The sequence below is a fragment of the Streptopelia decaocto genome, assembly GCF_964273445.1.
Source record: "Streptopelia decaocto genome assembly, chromosome: Z".
Classification (NCBI taxonomy): Eukaryota; Metazoa; Chordata; class Aves; order Columbiformes; family Columbidae; genus Streptopelia; species Streptopelia decaocto.
The window spans coordinates 38682160-38705113 of NC_138657.1; the positions used below are offsets into that span (position 1 = coordinate 38682160).

The 22954-nt window shown below is 37.8% G+C and overlaps 1 protein-coding gene across 2 annotated transcripts in view; it reads right to left on the reverse strand.

Moving 5' to 3' along the window:
- SLC44A1 (solute carrier family 44 member 1) overlaps nt 1-22954 on the reverse strand; it is a gene marked incomplete at its 3' end in the record, with an annotated part of 62865 nt that overhangs the window by 33826 nt on the left and 6085 nt on the right. For both annotated transcript variants that reach the window (XM_082074806.1, XM_082074805.1), the window contains exons 2-4: nt 9905-9994; nt 7217-7359; nt 2705-2841 (exon numbers count right to left, since the gene is read on the reverse strand). In XM_082074806.1, the coding sequence (XP_081930932.1) occupies nt 2705-2841; nt 7217-7359; nt 9905-9994 (370 nt within the window). The remainder of the gene's footprint in view (nt 1-2704; nt 2842-7216; nt 7360-9904; nt 9995-22954) is intronic.

Below are 22954 nucleotides of genomic sequence, written 5' to 3' on the forward strand. Positions count from 1 at the left end.
ATAATTGCTCTGAACCTTAGGGATCTGGACTTCTGTCATGCTGTGTAAAGGCAATCAAGTGCTTGTCCCACTTTGGGAAAGATATCAGAACTGATAAGCTAGCTGGAAGATCATACCTGGTATTGATAAAATCATTAATCAATATAAAGATGTTGTAGTATGTTTTACTATGTTATACCTTTTGATAAAATATGTTTAGATAAAACAACTCTTTAACTGAACTTACCATATGACCTCTTGATGGGTTGAGGCACAACAGATTATTTCTTTGGGATGGAAGGGTTCTTAAACAGTAATTTATGAAATAATTCGAAGGTACATGGACAAGTTAGGTGATTTCAGGGACGACATATAAGCCAGGTGAAAATGGCTAACTCTTCAAATGCACATGTGACAACTTACACAGACCCTATTTCCAGCACAATTGCTACCTTCAGGTTGCAGGAAGGGTTAAAGCTTTCAGAAAGGCTCAGTAGAGCAAAATCAGGAATTCACCGCATTCTCTGCCCATATATTTAAAACACTGAGGTGGTTTTCTTATTGAGTGTTAGAAGCTGCAAGCCTGGGAAAATTCAGCATTAATTATCACAAGAAACCAAACACGTATGTCTTGCCCTCCTTCTTCAGAACTAGACAGCTGAACCCAACATTCTAACTAGATATCATCACAAACATACAAATTGCAATTATGCTCTTTGCAGTAATGTTCAAACTCCTCTGATTTTCTTTTTATCCTTTTTATAGTGGAGTCTATGGTAACTTGAAACAAAGTGCCAAACATAATTCTAGTAATAATTAATTTAAACCCACTATCATAGTTACAAAATGGCTCTGAGAAAAATTATTCTGCTTACTGAATACTATAGTTTTGGTTCTAAGTCACTGTTCTTGCTCTATTGCAAAACTGAACGATGCTTGAACTTTTACTATACATATGCAACACTTAAGGTGATCTCTACTTAAGCTGTTCATTTGCTGCAAACCATCACTTTTTGGAGCCTGCACAGGTTGGTGAACATTTAAGCACAAACATAACCATAAGCATGACAATATTTCTCTGAACTGTGATTCGAGCCTTGCACAGTGTTCATCTACAAAAGGAAAGTTCAGTTTAGCTTAGGACACATTTTTGATAAGCCAAATATCATATAATGAAAGTTAGGAATTGAACTAATTAATTATTTTTTCTGCTGTAACACCACATTTCATACTTTTGACCCAGCTTCTGCAAACTAAAACAATTGCCTGCAATATTAATTTGAAAAATATATTTTTTATCTTTAGGTTTTCAAATGTAAAACACTAGGGGAGAGACAGTTAGACTGGAGAATCATGAGGGCACAGCATAGCATATTTTGGGAAGAGTGGGTTTTGGTGTCCTTTAAGAGATGGCTATACTGAACATAATTCAGGCACAGCTAATAAGAGACTTAAAAACACAGAAGCAATGTTTGTGGCAAAACGAGGCATGGATGTGTTTAATTATTTCAAGAGGTACTTAAAAAACTTCACTACTAATGACCTTGACTTCACACCAACAACTGGCCTGCATTAGTTAAGAAAAAAAAGCATGTTCAGACAAGGGTAAAGAGCAAAACTGTAGATATCAGCTGGTTTCACTGTGGGCTTGTACCTGACAACAGTGCACGTGTCCCATGAGGAAGCTCCTGTTCTCAGACCACCCGCCGCACTGTGCTGGCACAGCCGCTCCCGCAGCCCCACGCGTGCGGTGACACCACACGGCAGCTCAGCTCCCCGTTCAGGCTGTCAGACACCCCAGTGTGCAGGCACAGTGCAAAGTCAGGCCCACGGGCACTAACAATGTCCTAGGGCCACTTCAACTCGCTCTGCTTTCAAACAAAAAGTACTTGCATAACCCGTGCCAGCACAGAAACCAACAATTCATTTCCTTCTATGAAGAGTAATCAGTTTCACTGCTTTGAACTTGGTCACCCAAACTGACACATCGTTAGCCAAGTAAGTTGAAAAGACATCTTGCAACAGCATTTTAAAAGATCAAGTAGGAAAGTTCAGAACACAACGCTCCCACTTGAATAGCTGAAAACCACTGAAATTTCCTCAAATTAGGTTTTTATCTTTACTTGCTTTTGGAAAGTCCAAAAGTTGGTTACCTCTCACACGTCTTATTCCATACAGTGTTACAATACAAACTGAGCTAGTAATGTGAGTATTATCACTACAGAGAAAAAGCACTGGTCTTAGGGGACACAGAGTACAATATTTCATTTGTTAATAGTTTCCTTTATACTTCTTTGAAAATGTGTAAGAAAACAAAAACTGCACTGTAGCACTGAATGAAAGCAAAAATATTTTCACATCCCCAGTCATACTCTGTGCAGCAAGCACCATTCAATAGCAGCATTGCTCTCATTAACCCCACATACATGAGGACATTTCAACAGCTTTACTGTCCAGCAGCAATGTCAGAACAATTGCCAGAACTCCAGAGGGGTTGAGAACATACCCGGTAGTCAGACATTCCTTCACACTCTTGCTACACCATGTACTTCTGTTTTAACAATGAGCCTTCAAAACTGTTTTAGCTTAATAAAAGTATCGCATTATTTATATCGATATTTCTTAAAACATATTTCCTTTTTAGTTCACGTAATGCACAAATCTTTTCGAAATCTTTTTTTAAACATCTGGTACATAGACAAAAGCAGACATGCTTTTTGCATACCATTAGTTTCTGCAAATTTCTGAATATCAGCCAGAGTTTTTAGTTCTTTCCTTGGGCAAGCCGATACACACAAAGCAATAGACTTGATCCTCTGATGTACTAGATCAATGTTGCATGGATCCAAGAAGAACACATACCTAGGGAAGGAAAAAAAGGTAAATTATTTCCAATTTAATTAACAATTATACTTAATAAAATAAATTTTGTTTCGAAGTAAAGGATTCAGCCAAGACTAACCTCAGTGAACCTTTAGTAATCACAGGAAATTGATATTATCATAACTGTGCAGGTCAAAAGAATTCATGTAACTCAAAATATGCACCATAAATATATAGATATTTATATACTTCTGGATCACATAGAAAGGATGCTTAACTCTATCAAATTCAAGTCCATTCAAATGGTGCTGTTCATAAAAACAGCGGCATTTCTACCATGCCTCTTCACAGATAAGAGTCTAAACTTCAACAAATAAAGCTTCAACCTTAAACTTGACTTCAAGATTTCCAACTTTTTCCAAAAAAATCCCAATAAAACCCATTAGGTTATACTTATGCTGCAAAAAGTGCAAAGTCCATGGCTATTTTAATGAATGTATATAATATCAGTAATTAAGAAAACTTTTAGCTTTAGATTGACTTTCCACACCACTGGTTCGTACGATTGAACAGATTAGTTTAGTATTTATTTTGAAATAAAAATTGTTCAGATATTTCAGGTAGAACTATTCAATGTTTGAGTGCAGTATTTTAAGAAGATTCTATCTGCTAGCTTTCCATGATGAGTCATGTAGAAACCCGGTGCAGGAAGTACATATTATAGCTTCATAGCTAACATCTTCTCCTGGCTATACACATTTCATTTCAAATGCTAACCCATTGTTATTTTATTGTTCATTTCATTGTTATTGTCCACTCATGATATAATAGAGATTCAAAATATTTTCCTGTTCTGAAGCTGAACAATTGTTTCAAATTCTTAAAATTCGGATGATATACTATGCATTAAAATACTCTTCATATTATCCAATATCATCATATGAAAACACCACCGAACTGCCATATAAAATGCCATTTCTATTTCTGCAGTCCTCACGATGGGAATTCGTTCTGTAATCGATAAAAGTCCCTTCTGCTCCTAGAAAGCATTTAGGTCCTGCTTGAACTCTTTCAGTCTATAAACCAATTGCTGTCTAACCTTCCCTCATAAAAAGACTGTTCTATTATCCAGTCTCAGTATACAAGAATTATTAGTACTTGGTACAATCTTACTTCCTGGAAGTCCATCAAAACTCATGTAATCTGTATAAATATCAACTGTAATGTGGTAACAGACTACTTGTATTCTTAAAACATTTTCTTTCCTTGTCCACACCTCTAAGAAAATTATGTAGTACTATTTCTGAGCTTTTTGGTTTTTTTTACTTAATACATACTACACATCTCAGGATTCTTAGATCATGAAAGTCTAAGCAGCAAGCGCAAATATGAAAACTGTCCCAAAGATATAGACAAGTAACTGCATGTGAGCAATCAGCCACTAATTTCACAGTATTCCTTTATTTCAAAGAAAATATTTTGAGTTTCTACCAAGACATAGAATACTTGTATTAACTGGATACTCCTGTTATAGCTTTCCCCTCATGACAGCCATTTCCTACAGTTGCTATTCCATACTGTAAGGGCATGTGGAAGGAGAGTATCTACTCCTTTGAGGGTATCTGGTCAAAAGAGCCACAAACAAGAACCTGCAGAGTCAAACCTGACTAACAGATGGTAAGGGAGGTTGTGATGGGAACCAACCTGGTCAGACACACTAATGGCTAAGGATATGTGGAATGTAAGAATTCTTTCTTTCAGTAAGACTATCTAGCTAATCACCTTGCCACCTTGACAAGGAAAAGGAGGGAGACACTCAGACATAAAACTTGACCAATTAGTGTTAATGCACACAATAACCAGAAATAAATCTGGTCAATCACAATAACTGAAGGGCTATCAAGAAACTGCAGGCAGGTACTTTGCAACTGAAAAGGATGCAAACCCCAAGGTTCAAGATGCAAGGGAGGTCAGTGGGACTGTGCCAGCTGCCTAAGGGAATGTGCATGGGAGTGGATTTGGAGAGAAACAAAGATGAGGGACAGACAGAAAGGGTTGTAAAAGGGGGTGGTTGCATGTAAGCTGATGTTGGTCACTAGCGTGACTGAGCTCAGCACCTGATCACTGTAGTCTGTCCCATCCTTTTACTAAATCCTCTCTTAACTCTGCATAATTCCAGTCTCTATCCCACGTGCACAGATACTGCCAGTGCTGCAAGCACTAAGTACCAGCTACTCGGGCACAGTGTGATGGATTTGGTGACAGTAACTGGAGTCAGACGAGGAGACTTGGTGTCCCAGGCCTGTGGTGTGAGCTACGAAAGTGAGTGGGATTCCCGTGGGGCAGGAAAGGCTCTTGGCCACCAGCCACTGGGGTAGGAGAAACATGCGTCTCAAAAAAAACCAGCTACAGAGGTGAAGGGCTCAGCGTAGGCGGCTGGAGCAGGACTGTGGGTCACAGTCCATGTGGTGCTGGCTGTTGGCAGAGGCTGAGCATCTTTACCTTCCCCAAAGCGGTTGTGTGCACGTGTAACTCACCAGCAAACTCCAGGCTGTACCAGCTGGTGAGTAGGAGGCTGTAGGTCCAGGCAGAGGTGTCGGGTGGGCAGAGGGACTGTGCTGGTAAAATCCAGTCCACTTCTACAGTGATTTAAACTCAAGGGCCAAGCTATAATTTTAGTGACCAGAAGAAATTAGAGTATTTTGTAAAATAAACACTACAATTTTAACTCAAGTCTGGAAATTTAGAAACACAATGCAGCTATAGTGCCATATGCAGTTTTGACAAAAATGTGCTGTGTTAGCATACCCTTAAACAGACACATGTAATTCAAATACTGCATTGCATGGTTCAGAGACAGTTCTGACAGCAATAAAGCAGCTGCAAAGCAAAATCAAAGCAATCAAATCTGTGGCTTCAATCCATGGTCAAGAAAGACAGCAGTAAGATATTTTTTTTTTTTATTTGCTGTCTTTCCATCTTCCCGTTAAAAGAAGAAATAACTTAGTAGTGGTAGATGTTTCTCCCCATGCTGGTCTGACTTCTGTCTCACATAGGAGACTACTACAGCATTAACTGTTATATTCCAATAAGGTGTCTGAGTTTCTCCACCCTCACACAAACTTAGACATCATTTTTTTCCGAAGGTGAGATAAGTTTAAAATCATAATTTTAAAATTTGTAGTTTCTCACGACACCAGAATTACAATATTGTACTGAATATACCTGATTTTAGAAAGTGCTAAAATATTTATATAAAAAGTAGGAAAATAATGCTGCATTATGTGTAAGAAAACAAAACAAAAACTGCATTGTAGCACTGTGCAGGACTTTTAACTCCTTCAACCCTCCTGGCAGTTGTGATTAGATTAAGAAATTATTATTTTGACAGAATAAATCTGTAAAAAGTTTCAGGCTATTGTATTTAACTCAAATTCTTCTGGTAATACACCAATTACCTAGCCACATTAAATCTTAAGGCAGATATTTAGAAATCTTCAGTATAAAAACTCAGAATAAGCAGATCTTAGGAAAGGATCCTTTCAAATTAATTCATGCAAACTATGGATTTTCTGTTAGTCTAAAAGTAAAATGTGAAGTAAAAGGCTATCATACTCAGAAATTCTTTGAAGTATTCAACAATGAAAAACATTTTTATTTGTTAATTAATACCACTGTTCTAAGGTTAGACTAAATCATTTATTTTCTAAAGTCACTCAAGTTGTACAGATGCACTCTGAGCACGGGCTGGCAGACAAACTTCAACAGACATTCATGGGTTTTCAACCTGTCAGTCCAGAATTGTGGTTACTCAGCTGCAGTAGTACTGCAGTATGATGTTCTTCTGCATGACAGATACGAAATACTTGTGTTGATTCTGACCTGTAAGTATGTGTTTTAACATGACACTGCTCGATAAGAGCTGTGTGCTGCTTAAAAGCCACTTAAATATATTCTGCTTACAGTTCAAATTTTGAAGTCTCATTTTAATGTGTCATCTTCTCCTAAGCTCAATGGCAGAAAGTAAGCATACAACATCAAAAGTAAACCATTTCTATACAGATATCAAAGGTTTGGTCCCAATTCTGAGAATACATGTCATGCCTAATACCCTAACAAACAACATTCTTCAGTGGCCCGATACAATCTCATACATGAAGCGGAAGCTAGGAATGTGAAATTCCTCAATGACTTAGCTCTACTCATATTGCACATTTGTCAACATACACTCTTGTCAAGTACTGTTGCTGGTTATTACAAAAGATTTGGATTCTACAGGTGAGAAAAGTGGAGAAGGACAAGTAGGAATGAGTTAGCAGATCTCTTTTCCCATTTAATTGAAAACCACTCTCAAAGGAAGAATGGCTCTGCCTTTCCCGTTTTACACAATGAAGCAAGTGAATCACATACTTACTTCTTGTGTGTGAGGTCCAGACCACTGTTCACTATTCCTTCCACCTTGACATTTTTCTGTCCACAAATATTTCCATAACTGTCATATCCTGAAAGCAGTCTTGCAGCTGCTCCTGTAGCTATTGAAAAGCCACAAATAAAACCCTGGAGTAGAAAAAAAACCCAAAACCATAGTTTAGTAATACTCTGTTTGACAGCAGGCAAAAATTAGTTAATTCATTTGTTTCTAAGCAGAGGTTCTTTAAAAAATCTTTCAGACTGAAAAAGGAAAGACAAGAAAGATCCACAGAGAACTGTTGTGCAATTATAGAATTGAATGCAAGCCGAAAGAGGATTCAGACATCTAACACTGCATGTTATCCAAGCATAGTTAAGAATCTTGTAGGTGTTTTTTTGAGAGTCATGCTGTCAGCAAGTGGTGCATGAAGCAGAAGGGAGGCCAAGCAAAGGCAGTGAAGGAGAGCTACAGGCAGAGCTGGAGCTGTCAAGGGTTAGTATGCATCTTAGAGGATTACAGACAGTCCAGATTTTTCTTGCTTTAAGATATTTTTTTTTCTTTTCAAATTATGTGCTTTCAAAGATGAGCTAAAACAAAGAGGTCTATGTGACACAAGTTCCTTCAAGGAAATCCTCTAAAGCAAATCACCAGGTCAAGGTCATTACGGTTCCAAATGCTGGGTTCAAATGCAGGAAATAAACAGACAGAAAGCAAAAGAATACAAAATGGCTCAGACAGAGTAATATGGAAAATGGGCTATGTCAGGCAGGTCTTGCTGTGAACTTTCAGAGATATTTCACTAGCAAAACCAAGATCAAGCTGGTAACTATGAGAACAGGAGGTTGGCACAAAAGCAACACCGCTGACAGGGAGAAGTGAACCATCAGCTCACTCTGCTACCATCAATGAACCGTTTTTACAGATGAGGCAAGCTAAGAGTTGAAAACGGGAAGGAGAGGAAACAGCTGAGGCAAATGCATTTGAGCAACAGATGGCAGTGACAGGATCAGATGAGATGATGACAACAGGTAACAAAGCCGGCATAGAACAGTTAAAATGTGGGTGGTTTTAAAGGTCTGAAGATACAGGAGAGTGACCTTCTCTGATGGACAGACTATCACTATAGATAAATTCCAGACAGCAAGCTGGTCATCATCTTTCTCTTCCCAATGCACTAATGTACTTATAGACTTAATACTCAAAGTGAAAACAAGGACAAAGTGAGCAAAAGGCTGTCATAAATAATAATTAAAGCTGATTTTCTGCATTCAATTTCAATTTATTGGATCCCTTACTATTCTGTAAAGGACATATTAGCATGCATTTTACATACAATAGAACTCAGGTTTTTAGCTGGTTCAATTTTTTTTTCTACACACAGGGTAAGGGAAATCATGCAATTCCTCCCCCATCTAAGCTAATTTACAACAGTGTGGGAATTCCCTCCTGACCCATCATGGTACCTGACCCTTCAAGTGAAGTCCCCTAGAACAGTAACTAACAGGGAAAACCCAATCGGATAATTGCTCTGTATATCATATTGCTTAGACAGGAAAATCTGGAACACTTACCCACAGCAGACTAATTTATAATTGGTGGAACAGGTAGCTATAGATTGAGTAACCAGAGAACATCAACAAAAGCAGGAAAAAAAAAAAACAACCACAAGAAAGAACTGCTTGCTTCAGCAAGTACTCTGCTTTTTACAATTTTAAGATATTCACATTACAGTGAGAATATAATTAATGCTCTACAAAAAACATTATCACTTTTCTGTTTGAGGCACAGTGAACAACAAACACTCTGGGGAAAGAGAAATATTTTTTTCAATGGAATAATTCCAAAGACTAGAGACCAAGGGACAGTAGAAAAGAAAGCTAACGGTGCCCAAGTCCCAAACTCCTAAGGGCTACTGACTGCAACACAGAAGTACAAGACAGTGACAGACATTCTCTGTTTAGGAAGAAAAGCAGACACAGGTCCATGAAACAATACAAGATGAAAAGAAGTGTATTTTCAATTTTCACTAATCTACAGCTGTTCAAGTTTTGGGCTTTGTTTTGGGCTTTTTTAATACACATTAAAGTGCACGGTGTTGTCAGGCTGTCTTGAGAAAGGTTATCATTTCATCACACAGGACAAAGCTGAGATAACTTGGAAAGAAAGATTTTACCATTAGTAATATGGTTGTTCACAAGTGCTTTTACTAAGCATTCAAGAAAAAAACAACAAACAAACACAAACAAATAAACAAAAACAAAAAAACCCTACAACACCAAAAACCAGTCAACTGTTTGATATTCAGAATCTTTGTTTCTCAGCAAAAGGTTTACTGTGATTCACAGAACCACTGACCAGACTGAAAGCTACCATTCCTGGCACATCCACAGCCCCACAAGGAACATGAGTCAACTGATACCTCACCATGATGAAAATCACTTACAAATGAAACTGGAGTTTCCTGGGAAGAGGAGCTGGAACAAGAACTGGCACAAACAATAAATTATGGATGCCCAAAGGCCTCTGATAGGTACATACTACCCACTTCTGTTCTACAGCTGATGGTTAACATGCCAGTATACCCTGACCTTATCCAGTGACTAGGTTACTGAAGGGTTTTAAAACTTCTTTCTAATGAATCCAAACACTTCATCTATATAGCAACCACAGAATAGTTTGAGTTTTACTCACCATTCCTATGCAGAAGAGGATGAATAAGAGCAGCCATGGTACATCTGTGCAGCTGTGCTCCTCCAGAGGCTTCCACTCTCGCTTGGAGCTCTTGTGCAAGAAAAGAGAGATAAGGTTAACAACACTTTTTCAATTGTCTTCTGCTCATAATAGAAAAAGGCAGAAAATTATTCTCCAGGGCAGTACCATACAGCAGGAGTTATCTTTAAACTCCAATATCACTGAAGCAGCTTAGTCAAAAATAGTAGTAAGGACTGTGGCTTATGAAAGAACACTTCCAAATAAGTGCCTTCACTGGAAGGCAGATTGACAAAGAATTATTTATCCAGGAAGCATGAAGGTAAACCAGGAATTTACAGATATTACTCCACAAAAACAGTTGTTTTCACTAATTTTTTAAGTAACAGAAAAGAGAAGCTAATGGCATGGAATCAACAACATCTGCTATTGCTGTCTTCCACAGTTACCTTCCAGTAATCCACTTTCCAAGAAGAATGAAAGGTTAAACTTTTCAAAAGCTCCCAAGTTTTAAAACACTATTGTCAGGTTTAACAAGTAAAAAGCACATAGAAATAATCTAATAAATTGCTGTCAATTAACAGTTCTCTACCTGCCCAGAGGCAGCTGAGCTGATTCTGTGATTTCAGCAAAGAAATCCCTAGTAAGTAATTCCCAAGTGCCAGAAAGAAAGTTGTGTATTTAAAGACCGAAATACTCAAAGATGGAGACTCTATTGCAGTTTTAAGCAACTAAAATAGTTTGCTGCTCATGAGGTAAAATTTCTCAAGAGTGTATACAGTGCTAAGATAATTAAAGTCTGTTGAAAACAGTGGTTTTCCCATCTAGGCAAACTGCTTTTAAGAAAAAAATTACTTTAAGAAAAGCATGAGCATTGGCTGTAGCTAAAAAATAACCACTGTATGAGATTTTATTATAACAAAAATACTGATTATAGCTAATTTTGAAAAGACATAGTTACACAGAGAAGCTTTTCAATTAGTTCTCAAATACTAACTGTTCACATATGTCTACTAAGACTCAAAAAATGCACACGTTTTCATATGTGAGGAAGAAAAGGAGATTGATACAGGAAGAACACAGAACACCTCCCTTCGGAGAGCAAAAGGGGTAACCTATTCAAATTTGGAATTTCTTTTTCATCTCAAGACTCTAAAGCATCTTCAAGACTTTGTTGACAAGGTAGCTAATGTCAGTACAGTGTTAAAACAGAATGGTTGGATGAAATGTCATCAGCTTTTATCTCCAGTATCTATTTTTACAGATTTTTTTAATAACAAAAAGCTACGGCATGTAACTCATATGATACTAGCAAGATGGTTTTTTGGTATTAATGACTTTGTTTTTTTTGCTAATTCACAAAGCAACCTTTTCAAATATTGCCTGAGTGCAATATAAACGAAATCCTGCATGCACCATGCTTCAAAAAGCACTTTTTTTAAAGTAGTCTGGCTTTGCATTAGGGAATCCCATGCTACTTCTGCAACCTTTTATTAAGGAAGTTGCACTTGCAGATAATTCTAACTGTGCAAATTCACTCTGAGTTCTCAAACTTCTTTTCATTTTCCTCAATAATCAGTAGTGAGAGGTGCTAAAAGGTCATATTATGCACCTTGCTACACTCATTTAACAAAATTGTCTTCTCATCTTGGTGGTTCATACTTAAAACTAATACACTACTCAAACTTAACATTTACAACAAGATTGTGACATTTATATTGTTATAAATAGCATAATCGTAATTGCTTAAAATAAGTAAAGCTTCATGCTTCCTCTTCCTAAATCCACTCCAAGAACTCTGAATTCTGAAGAGATTTACTTTTACTTACAAACAGCAGAGATAAATACCAGCTATAGCTGCACTTCAAGAGTAAGCTGCCCTTGACAAAAGAGGGAGCAGTAAGATGCACCACATAATGTGGTTTGTTTGTTTTGTTGGGGTTTTTTTAATCCTCTCTGAACCATCTGCAAAGAAGATCTTTTAATAGGATTTTTTAAAGCCACTAGACATCCTCTGGAATAGCCCTGGCAAAGATTTAGGTTGTCTGACTAGTCACAGTTACCATAAGTGATCCATTTTATTTTCTAAGTGGACTGCAATTTATTTGTCAAAAAGAAACTTGAAATGACATGGTGTAGCACATAGTTAGAAGGTTACACAGAGGAATTCATTCTGTGACAATAGGCTATACTGTGCTCCAAAACATAATTTTAGAAAAGGAGGACAGTATTTTAAACAAGAAGTACCATTGGAGGTCACTGAAAAGGCACTAGATAGTTACCAACCTTCAGTTTAACCACCAACCATACTAACATGGTATGAAATTGCACATCTTTAAAACAACACTCCTCTCCAGTAGCCTATCCAATCTTTCTTCTCTCCAGATCTCGCTACAACCCAAGCCAGCTGCCATTATCCACCTGCTGTTTTCCTCTCAGTTGATTCCTTGTAGTCTGGATTCCAACAAAATCTTCTTCCCTAGCTTCACAGCCCTTCATCCTCATCTTTGATGTTGGTGTCAATGTCTCTCTAGTGACTGCTCCTGATTAGATGTTTACGAAGACTGTGATATTCATCCTTGGGCAACACAAACTGCCAATCTATGGTCAACTTAAGGTCTAAAAAGTATTGTTTTTTCTGCAGGCTGGAAACAATGCTTTGTCTCTGTTGCAGCTGAAATACCATAAAATTTTAGCAAACATGCTTTGTCTGCAAACCTAAATCAGCACTTCTACTTATTTCAGCCTTTCCTTCAGACAGATTACAAGCCTTCAGTATCTGCTGATACAAGAAAGCTAGATAACTTAGTGGGGAAAACAAACAAACAAACAAAAATCTATTTTATTCATGTTAAGTTTTCTCTTAAAACAGAGCTTTCATAATTTATGGTATGCTCTCTATGGATATTGCCATTAAGAAAGCATACAACTTCCCAGGCACTGTTATGACAGCACAGAGAATCAGGAGCACTAACAAATACAAATCAGAACTGCTGAGGGCAGCATATTTTTACAATTATGTCTTAATTCCACACCTAGAAAGCCAGATATCTGAAGCTAGGCTTTCCCTTGCAGAATAGAAGTATGAAGAATGCCAGCACATTAACTGTTGGCTTTTCTAGTTTAATTCATAGCTACATGGTCTCAAGCAATGCAAAACAAACAAACAAACAAACAAAAACCAGACTATTTTCTTGGTATTCATTGCATAAAATCACCTCAAAACAAACACAGAAACCTGCCCCTCCAGATTGTTTTCTCCCTGCCACTTCCAAAATATACCTTTACCACACCAAATAGCAGATCTGAATTTACATCTCTTCTGCATACTGTAATATACTTCCTTGCAGGTATCAGCCTAGCACAAAATTGATGGTAACCACTTTCACAATTGTAACAGCTGTACTGGATGCTAATATACAAGCACCCACCTGCCCAAACCAGAGTGCAACACATACATAAGAGCACAAAAAAGTGTAAAAGTATTGCGTATCAGCAGGAGACTACAGATGCAAAAAGTTGCAGAATTTTTTTCAAACACAAAGTGTCTCATGCAATGTACAATTTGAGAATGATGTGGTTGAAGCAAGAAGCCAAGTAAAGAACATCTGCAGTATTATATATATGGATAATCAAGCTCTGGATAAGTAGCAAAAAATTGAATTATATCAGGATAAATGTGGAATTTGCCATCAACAGAGGATGTTGCAACATCATAAGAAAGGCAGCAGAAATAAATCCTAAAATCCTATAAAGATCATATATTCCAAGAAGAAAATGAAACTACTGCTGAGACAGATGGGCTGAATTAAGGACAATACAGTGAATAACTGGCCTAAGAAACATCCATTGGATGATAAGGAGACCCAGAGAGAGGTAAGACCCTGGGCCTTACTTCATCTAGTGAGTTTAAGCTAGCAACTGGAAAGTATAGGACTATTTTGATTTTCATATGAACACACATGTTTTAAGAATACAGTCATGGATACATTCAGGTAGTTCGGGACAACAAATAAAACCAAACCAGAACAAGCAAATACAACCCTCACATTTTTCAGCCCAAAATAGGTCTCAGAAGAGACCCAGGATAAAGAATGTCCCATCAAAATCCTATGGAAAGATTCACTAGTCATAAGGAAGAGCAGTTTTGCGAACTGCTAACCTATCCCCAGGACTACCAAACACAGTGTTAAGAAAGCCAGTAGAAGACAAAATTGTAAAGCAATGTCCACAGCCAGCAAAGCCAAACTGAGTTAAACTTAATGAGATACCAGTTACATGAGCTACGCTATTCTGGCTCAAGAAAAGGCTTCCAAGTGCATGTGCTCTGAACTCCTGGAAGGTCCACATCCAGGACAAATTGTTCATTACCCCTACTTGTAAGTAATGCTAGAAATAGTGACCCAACATTCTTCTATTTCAGCATTTGGTTTAAATCAGTTCCACTGCAAGTTGAAAATAACAGAAAATAATACAAAAAAGTTGAAATAGTTTTTAAACAGAGATGCGCACAGATCATTTTGACATGTCGTCTTAGAAAGCGATAAATTCTGTTGTTTTAGTTTCCTTTTTTCTTTCAGCCTGCTCCTAATACAAGATGAGGAGGCTGCAAAGCATCCAGTTTTCTATTTGCAGGCATTGAGAATGTGCTTTCATATTTTCTACACTTAGAAATAGCCACTTTTTAAATACTGAATACGAGACATGGCATTTTGGGACAATCAGTCCCAGATTTACAAAGTTTTTCCAGATCCTAGCACACTGGAGGCACTTCAGCATTTGGCTCATTCCCTCCTTATCAGCTCATACCATGCTTTAAGGATATGACTTTTCAGAGCACTTAAAATTTCTGAAACTTCTGAGTTACAGTAATGCCAAACACAGACCTAGCGTATGGAAACTTCACCACTGCTTTCACCACTTACATTCATTCATTATTTGACCTTTCCTTAAAGACTGGGTAAATGAACAAAATACTTTCCCCTCACCAATACACACTGATTTTTTTAAAACACTTCTAGCCCTTAGTTTCCCTTTTACATTACATCCACCAACCCAGTTTTTAACATCTCAATCACAACAGCAACTGCACACACCTTACAAATATTTCCTCCTTAAGATAATTTACAAAATTTAAGTTGCATCTTCCTTTCTCAGAACTATTGCTTTAGTATGTCAATTACAAACATTGGTATGCATGAATATCTGAATTCCCGTTTGTTCCTCAAGATGTTGTTTATGACTATTCTTTTTAGAGGGACATAGGTTTATTTTCTTTTTAAACACAGAACCCAGGTAAAAAATAAACGGATAATTCTAAAAGCCATAGACTCATAGACCTAGTTAAGATTGATTTCCTTTAGACTTTCTGCACAGTACAATCAGATCCCCTGATATCTACCAACAGGAGAGTTCTGATCATAGTTCTTCATGCAGTGGAAACAATTCCTGTTTTTTTTTTTCCTTCTCATTTAGGTTCTCTGATATTTAAAAGTAACTCAGCTTTTGCTACAGTCCCTTTGTCTGCAGCAATGGTTTGACCTCAATCTTTCATTAAGCTCACAGGAACATAATTGAATCTTTGAATCAATTAGAACTGCTGAATTAGCTATCACTGCCAAGTTCGCTAAGTTGGATCAACGATTTTTAAGAGTTATTGGGGAGAAAAGTACTTTCCTGAAGGAATGAAATGTGCGCCAAAGGGTGGGGTGTTTTTAAACATATAAAAGCAAATCGATGACATGCACTGAAAACTGCAACAACTGCAGCCGGCATCAGTCAACAGAAAGGGCCCAATTCTTCTCCAAAACAACACCTGACCACACGTCACACAACCAACGCTTCACAAGCTGAACAAATTGGGCTACAGAGTTTTGCCTCATCTGTCATATTCATGTGACCTCTCGTCAACCAACTACCACTTCTTCAAACATTTCAACAACTTTTTGCAGCAAAAATGCTTCCACAATCAGCAGGATACAGAAAATACTTTCCAAGGCTTTGTCGAATACCAGAGCATGGATTATTCACTACAGGAATAAACAAACTTCCTTCTCGTTGGCAAAACTGTGTTGATTGTAATGGTTCCTATTTTGATCAATAAAGATGTTTCAGCCTACTTATACTGATTTAAAATTCACAGTCGAAAATTACAATTACTTTTGCACCAACCTAATACTTTTAAAAATCCTGAGGGTTATTATTACTGATGTGGCAGTTTAAGATCATTTGTTATAAAACCCCATTCTATGAACCACATTCATCTAACTACATCACCTTTCAATTCTCTGTTGTTCTACTACCTTGATGTAGAACATCTGTAGCTCAACACAGGAGAGTAAATAGAAATGACTGCTGTTTGTATATGTAAATCAACCAATTTGGATATTACTTTGTAGCCATCTATCTACATAGGAGACAAGAATCAGCTATGTAAATGGTCATTAGGAAATGCTGAAAATGTTTCAAGAACTGTCTTTTTTTGGAAGTGTGGGATGTTTCAATAGCATGTGACGTTGTGGTTTTAAACTCACTTTATGTACCTTTACAAGCTAAAGAACACTCCAAATCATGTACCGGCCTTTTCCATGAAACATACTGTGTATGAAAAAGAAGAAGCATAATTTACTCGTTTACCAAAATGTTTCCAACACAAGAATGCAATTCTCTATTTCATCAGAGAGAATGGCATGTTCCTGTCCGTGGCAGCTTTCTACACTATTCACATGATTAAGAGAAGAAATACCAGCAACTATATGTTGTCCTAAAGAAACTTCTTCCACAGATATTAACTCCAGAGCCTAATGAGGAAATGAGTCTATTACTCTGACTATTGGATGATGCCGATCCTAAAAACACCCAAAAAACCTAAACTCCCCCAAAAAACACTCATTTCCCCACACAAGTACACTTCTGAGAACAAAGGAGCAACTGAAGTAAACCAGCTCTCTGTATAAAATCTTCATGTGGTGAATGCACTCTGTTTAAGTGTTCAAAACAAAGTTTTGAAGCGTTAAAATTATCTTCAGTTCATGACTTCATAAACTATCTTATAGAAAACCTTTAGTTTACTGCATCATGAAGCCTAAGAACAGTGCACGAAGTTGCCCTAGTTAAAATGTTCACCATTACCTACAGAGTCCTGTACATGTCCTACTGGTGTCCGTATGAAGCACCAAGTAGTAGCTTACTGTGGTTTATAACAAACTGAGATGATTCCTTCAGGTTCACAACACAACTGACTTATACAGCAAATTATTGGTATACCTTTTTTCCTAGAAGAAGAACAGATACCAGCAAAACAAGACTGTAACTTTACTGAACTATACCAGCACCCTGGAAGAATGAACTAACTGTATCAATAAAAATATCTCCATTAACACATTAAAAAAAAATATTAGTCTAGATGTGTCCTGGATCTGTCTCTGGGGAAGACCAGCACTGTTCCTACCCCAAAGAGCCTGCCAACTATAGCATTCTTGTGGGAGGCAGACCCTTGAATTCCCCCAGACTTAGAATCAAAGCTAGGCGTCCTGCTTCCAGGGGCTAGTGAGTTTGTCACTGTAATACTACTACAGCCACAACTGGCAGTTGTCTCAAGAAAGGAAAATAATACACACTGCTCCCTGCAAGTGCCCTCCATGATGACACAGTTCCTCTGAATAACAAGTCCAAATGCCTTCAGGCAATTCCAAACGGGACTGGATTACACGGAACATGCAAATCATAGAAGTGTCTACCACCGGTTTTGTGGAATTTCTGCTTCAACTGAATTCCAAAACTTTATTTTTCAAATTACTGCAAAACAGATACTAGTCATGCTTTTGGATTTTACTGAAAGCCATGTGCCAGTACTTTAAATAAAAGCCCCCACATTCTTGTTTGCCTAATAACTCCACATCACCACATGTTCTCCAGTGCTTTGTCCACTGAAAAGATCCATCTGTTCTTTATACATACAGATCTCAGAGTTCCTGCTAGGAAAGTATTCTGATGGCGTAACACTTCTTTGAAAGTTATCAACCAAGGGGTAATGAATTTATACTCTCCTTCTCTTCAGAGACTAAGCATACCACCAATTCACTGCGTCCACACCTTCTACTTCACTAATGTTCTCATACTCTACACAGAATATTCATGAGTTTTCAAGATAATGTAAACAAAATTGAGAGCACATAAGGCAGCACTTATACCATTATTGATGGTGAAATATGAAAATGTTTACCTGTCCTGGTTTTATTAAAAACAAGTTTCTCTTTTAGTGGATTTCCATGTTAGCTAAAGTCTTTTTACTAACTGCAGTTTTCTGAAAAGCTAGATACGTGTTTTGGTAGACATAGCAATGGAATGCAAGGTCCTTTGGTAATGATGCATCTGTGAGACGTGCAAGCAGGAAGTGAACTGAAACTGACCAACTAAGTATTCCATCCCATTCACATGATATTTCATATAAAAGTGAGAGACCACAAGGATCTCGTCCCTTTTCCTTATGGCCGACATTAAGAGAGGACCTTGTGAGTTGTCCCTGCGAACTGAGGCCTACTGACAGACTGAATCCAGTTCCCATTGGCTGTAGCGTCCAGTCCAGAACTTCTGGGTGCTGGCCCTACATCTGCTGGAGCAGTTTGTATATTTTCTATTATTTTCTCTACTTTTATTACTAGCATTAGTAAAACATTTTTCATTTTTCCAACTCTCTTCTCTTGGTCCTTCTTCCCCTCCCAATTGTCTGTCCTTAGTGGGAAGGGGTGAGAGGGAGGGCTAGAGGGGGAGAAGGGGGCAGTGGGGGTTAACAATATATCTGCCATGGTTACCTCGACATTACCCTGAAAATTCACATGTGGAGACTTCACTTACGAATATGATATATGCTGTATTGTATATCATCTTCCACTCATCTTTTCAGTCAACTCATATTAAACATTGCTTCCAACATCCCTTGGTTACATATTTCCACCTCAGTCTACAACTTAAATATTTATCTTGAAATATAACACAGCTGATTAAATAACAAGCTGACATGATCAACACACCTGCTGAGGTTTTGAAGTTTAGAAATATGGCCATCTGCAAACAAAGGCCTGGTTTTGACCCTCAAAGTATTTAGGTATCAGTTCTTCATTATACATTAAGTACCTATTTGAAAGCAGCAATAAATAAGGACACTTTACAAATATCACAGTACTGTCTTTCAGGGGATTAAAATAATTATTTCAATGCATGTTTGGTACCTCCATGGTTCGTATTTTTAACAAAAAGCAGTCATTAAAAAAATAAAAAACCAGGCACACACAAAAATGAAAAAACAAACAAAACCAAACACACAGCAAAAAAACCCCAGTTCACCTTTGAAGATATTTTGCACATACCAAGTTACTTAATCACATTGAATTTTCTACTTTGTACATCAACCTGTCTAACAGATTCTCAGATTTTATTCTTACTACAAGAGTGCAGGTCCCAAATTACAAAACATTTTCAAACTTTGGGCTAGTAAAACATTGTCCAACTACAACACACACTTAGCTTCCAAATGTGTTAGCTTTATCACAACATGACATTAACATAAGAAAAACAAAACAACAAAAAACCAACACCACAGCAGAACTCCCCAGATAGCGATCTCTACGTAAGATGGACATTCCACAGAAAACGCTGCTCCTGTTCTTTGCACTCTCTTCTTGTATGATGAGTAGTTTTCTCTAAAAGAATTTTTTCAACCTTTTAAAGAACCTAAAGCCAGAATTCAAGACCAAAACCATCATGACTCTTAAGAGCTCATGGCCTGCACAGTACTGCTGTGAAAAATGATGTTGCCACTTACTAGAGACATTCATAGCAGTTTGCGAAGTATTCCTCCAAAATGCATCCTACATTCAAATAATAAAATCATGTACTTTTTGTATTGCATTGGCAACCCTTGCAGAAGAACTTCTACCTTTAAAAGGCAAAGGCCTACTAGTGGAGGGTTCTGTGAGGTTAGAGGCTTGTATTTGCACATTTCAACACAAACATGATCCTTGTGGCACTACATTGAATGCTATGAGCTAACGGTTGCATACTTTGGCCATGTGCTATGTGTGAAAGCCAGAAGACAGATCTATGTTGGAAATTGATAAGCCAATAGTCATGTTCAGTTACATTTAGAGGATGTCATCTGCACAATAAAAACTTCTCAGAACCTTTTTCTCCAAAGTTCAGGAATACTTTTAAGCTTACATTTTTGGGGGGAAAGGGGACAAAGCTTACACAGCTTCTTAAATACCAAATCCTGACTCATGGGTCCAAAACTTTGGCACAAGAAAACAAACCACTGAGGATTTCCGTAAGAGGGCAGCACTGGAGAACACTGAAAGCATACCAGACTATCAGGAACCAACACTAAGAAGGCCCTGTTTTATTTATGGAAAAAAGGGTGGGAGAAGAATAGAAAAGGAAATAACGTGTCAGGCCCTTAGCTTATCACATAAGCATACTTCCTTATTAGTAGGCAATTATTGTGCAGTTTTTCATAGCAAACTAGGGGGAGCCAACAAAGCATACCCAGGACATGCTTATCATGACCTTCAACAAAATACTTAAATGGATTTCCTGTTTTGTTTCTATGGAACTGTATACAACATTCATAGGTCTCTTCCTCAGTCAAATAATCTATCTGGAGAGAAGCAAGAGTGGTTTCAATTCAAAACAAAAACAAACCAAACCAGAACAGAGTTAATCTCTGCCATAAACAGTTGCTTAACTACACCACATTCATTGAGAGAAGATATCAAGCACAAGTCCCCATGTTCTGCTCACCATGACCCTCCACTATATTCTAGCAATATTACTGGTTAAAATAGTGACATCTAGAATCTAGCACATAAAAAAGCAGTAAAGAACCTCAGCTTTCCTACATACTGCAATCATGTCCTATTCTTGCAGTGTATTGCACACTGGGTGTTGAAATCTTATTAAAATAGAGAAAATTAATCTTCGGACTCTTTTCTTAAACATGCATACAGATGTTCTTGAGGCTGTTGTCACACTATTGTACGCTTTTATTCCACGTTAGAAATTTGCTTACCTAGAAGATAAAAAACAAACACACACCAAAAAAAAAAGGGGGGGGGGGGGGGAGGGGGCTAGGAAGAGGAAGCCCATCAATGCAACAAAGTATATTCACTTCAGAAGTCTGTGAAACTTTGAAGTGGCTAGAAGACCTAAACCAACCCTATTACATACTCACTAACACAGACCTGTTCTCTCAGTATAGATTCATGAAACAGAGGTAAAATTAGCAGTCAGTTTAGTCAGTGGGTAGAAGTCTCCTGGCAACACTCCACATAACCATTTTTCAGAAACAATGTGTAATACATACACAATTTTCCAACAGCTTCTTCAAATGATAGATTCAAATACACTATAACAAAGAGGCAGTTTCTGTCAAGTTGGTGTGCAAGTTTTGATTTTCATGAAAGAAACCTCTGAGGTAAGTTCAAAGGAAGAAAAATTACAATCAGCCCAAAGGAGAAATAGGCACACACAGTGCAAAGCTCACTATTAGAGTAAATGGCGTGAAGAAAGTTGACCACTTCACTACGTAAGGAACATTGACATTTCTTCATAATGAAAAGTAAAAGCAGTCAGTTGGATGATACTAAACATACCCTCACAATTAATAACCTAAAAATCTGATGGCTGACAGCATTCTAGATGTCATTTAAATTACAGTAACGTAAGCTTTGGATTTAGCATTCACTATTAACAATGTAAGATGATTTTTTCCAAAACTGTTCTTACTTTACCAAACTAGAAATAAGAAGAAATAACACTGGCCCATTATTTGATGAGCATGGTCACCTTATTAACAGGGACACAGAGAATGCTAACATGTTTAATGTTTTCTTCACCTCAGTCTTCAACACTGATGATGGACCTGAGGGCCCCCGTAACCCTGGGCTGGAAAACAGTGAGAGCAATAAACTCCCAATACATCTGGAAATTGTGTGGGATTTGCTTCTCCAGCTAGATCCCTGCAAGTCGATTGGCCCTGATGAGATTCATCCAAGGGTGCTTATAGAGCTGGCTGATGTCATTGCGAGACCTCTCTCTGTGATTTTTCAGTGCTCCTGGGAATCTGGAGAGGTCTGGGATGACTGGAAGCTGGCAAAGGTTGTCCAATATAAAAGAAGGGCAATAGGGATGACCCTGGCAACTGCAGGCCTGTCAGCCTCACTTGGGTTCCTGGCAAAATGATAGAGAAGATTGTTCTGGTAGTTATTTAAAAACATCTGAAAGACAACACAGTCATTGGTCCCAGCCAGCATGGGTTCATGAGGGCAAAGTCCTGCTTAACAAACCTATCTTCTATGACAACTTTACCCACCTAGTTAACCAAGGGATGCCTGTTGATGTGATCTTTTGGATTTCAGTAGAGTCTTTGATACTGTCTCACAGTATCCTCCTGGACAAGATGTTCAGCATACAGCTGGATAAACACACAATGAGCAATTGGCTGATGGGCGATGGCCTTAAGATGGATCCGTGCGGAACCCCACTAGTGACTGGTCACTGGCCCGACATAACCCTATGTTTAGGCTGGACATACAGTGTGAATTTTGGGGTTGTCATATGCAGGGACAGGAACTGGACTTGATCCCTGTGGAAGGATGGAATACCACATACTTGTTCTTAATCCAAAGTATCATTTCTTGAAGTGCTTAAAAGAAAAATAAAAAAGTCAATTTTTGAGTTACCTGTCAAAGTAAAGGAAATTATGTGCTACTTTAAACTTTTAAGAAGTGGCACAACTGAAAGATAGTCTAAACTTCAGAAGGAGCTAGTCCTCAGTGAGAAAACAATGAATTTGAAAGAGCACTTGCAAGTATCTATGAAGTTGAAATATTTTTTCTACGTTAAGATCAAAAGGAATTATCTACACAGGTTGTGCAGTTGTTTATGACAGCATTTGTAAAAGGACATCTCATGCTTCAGAGGAACTGAATGGAGCTCACAGACCAGAAACACATAAAAGTAGTCAGCAGCTTCATG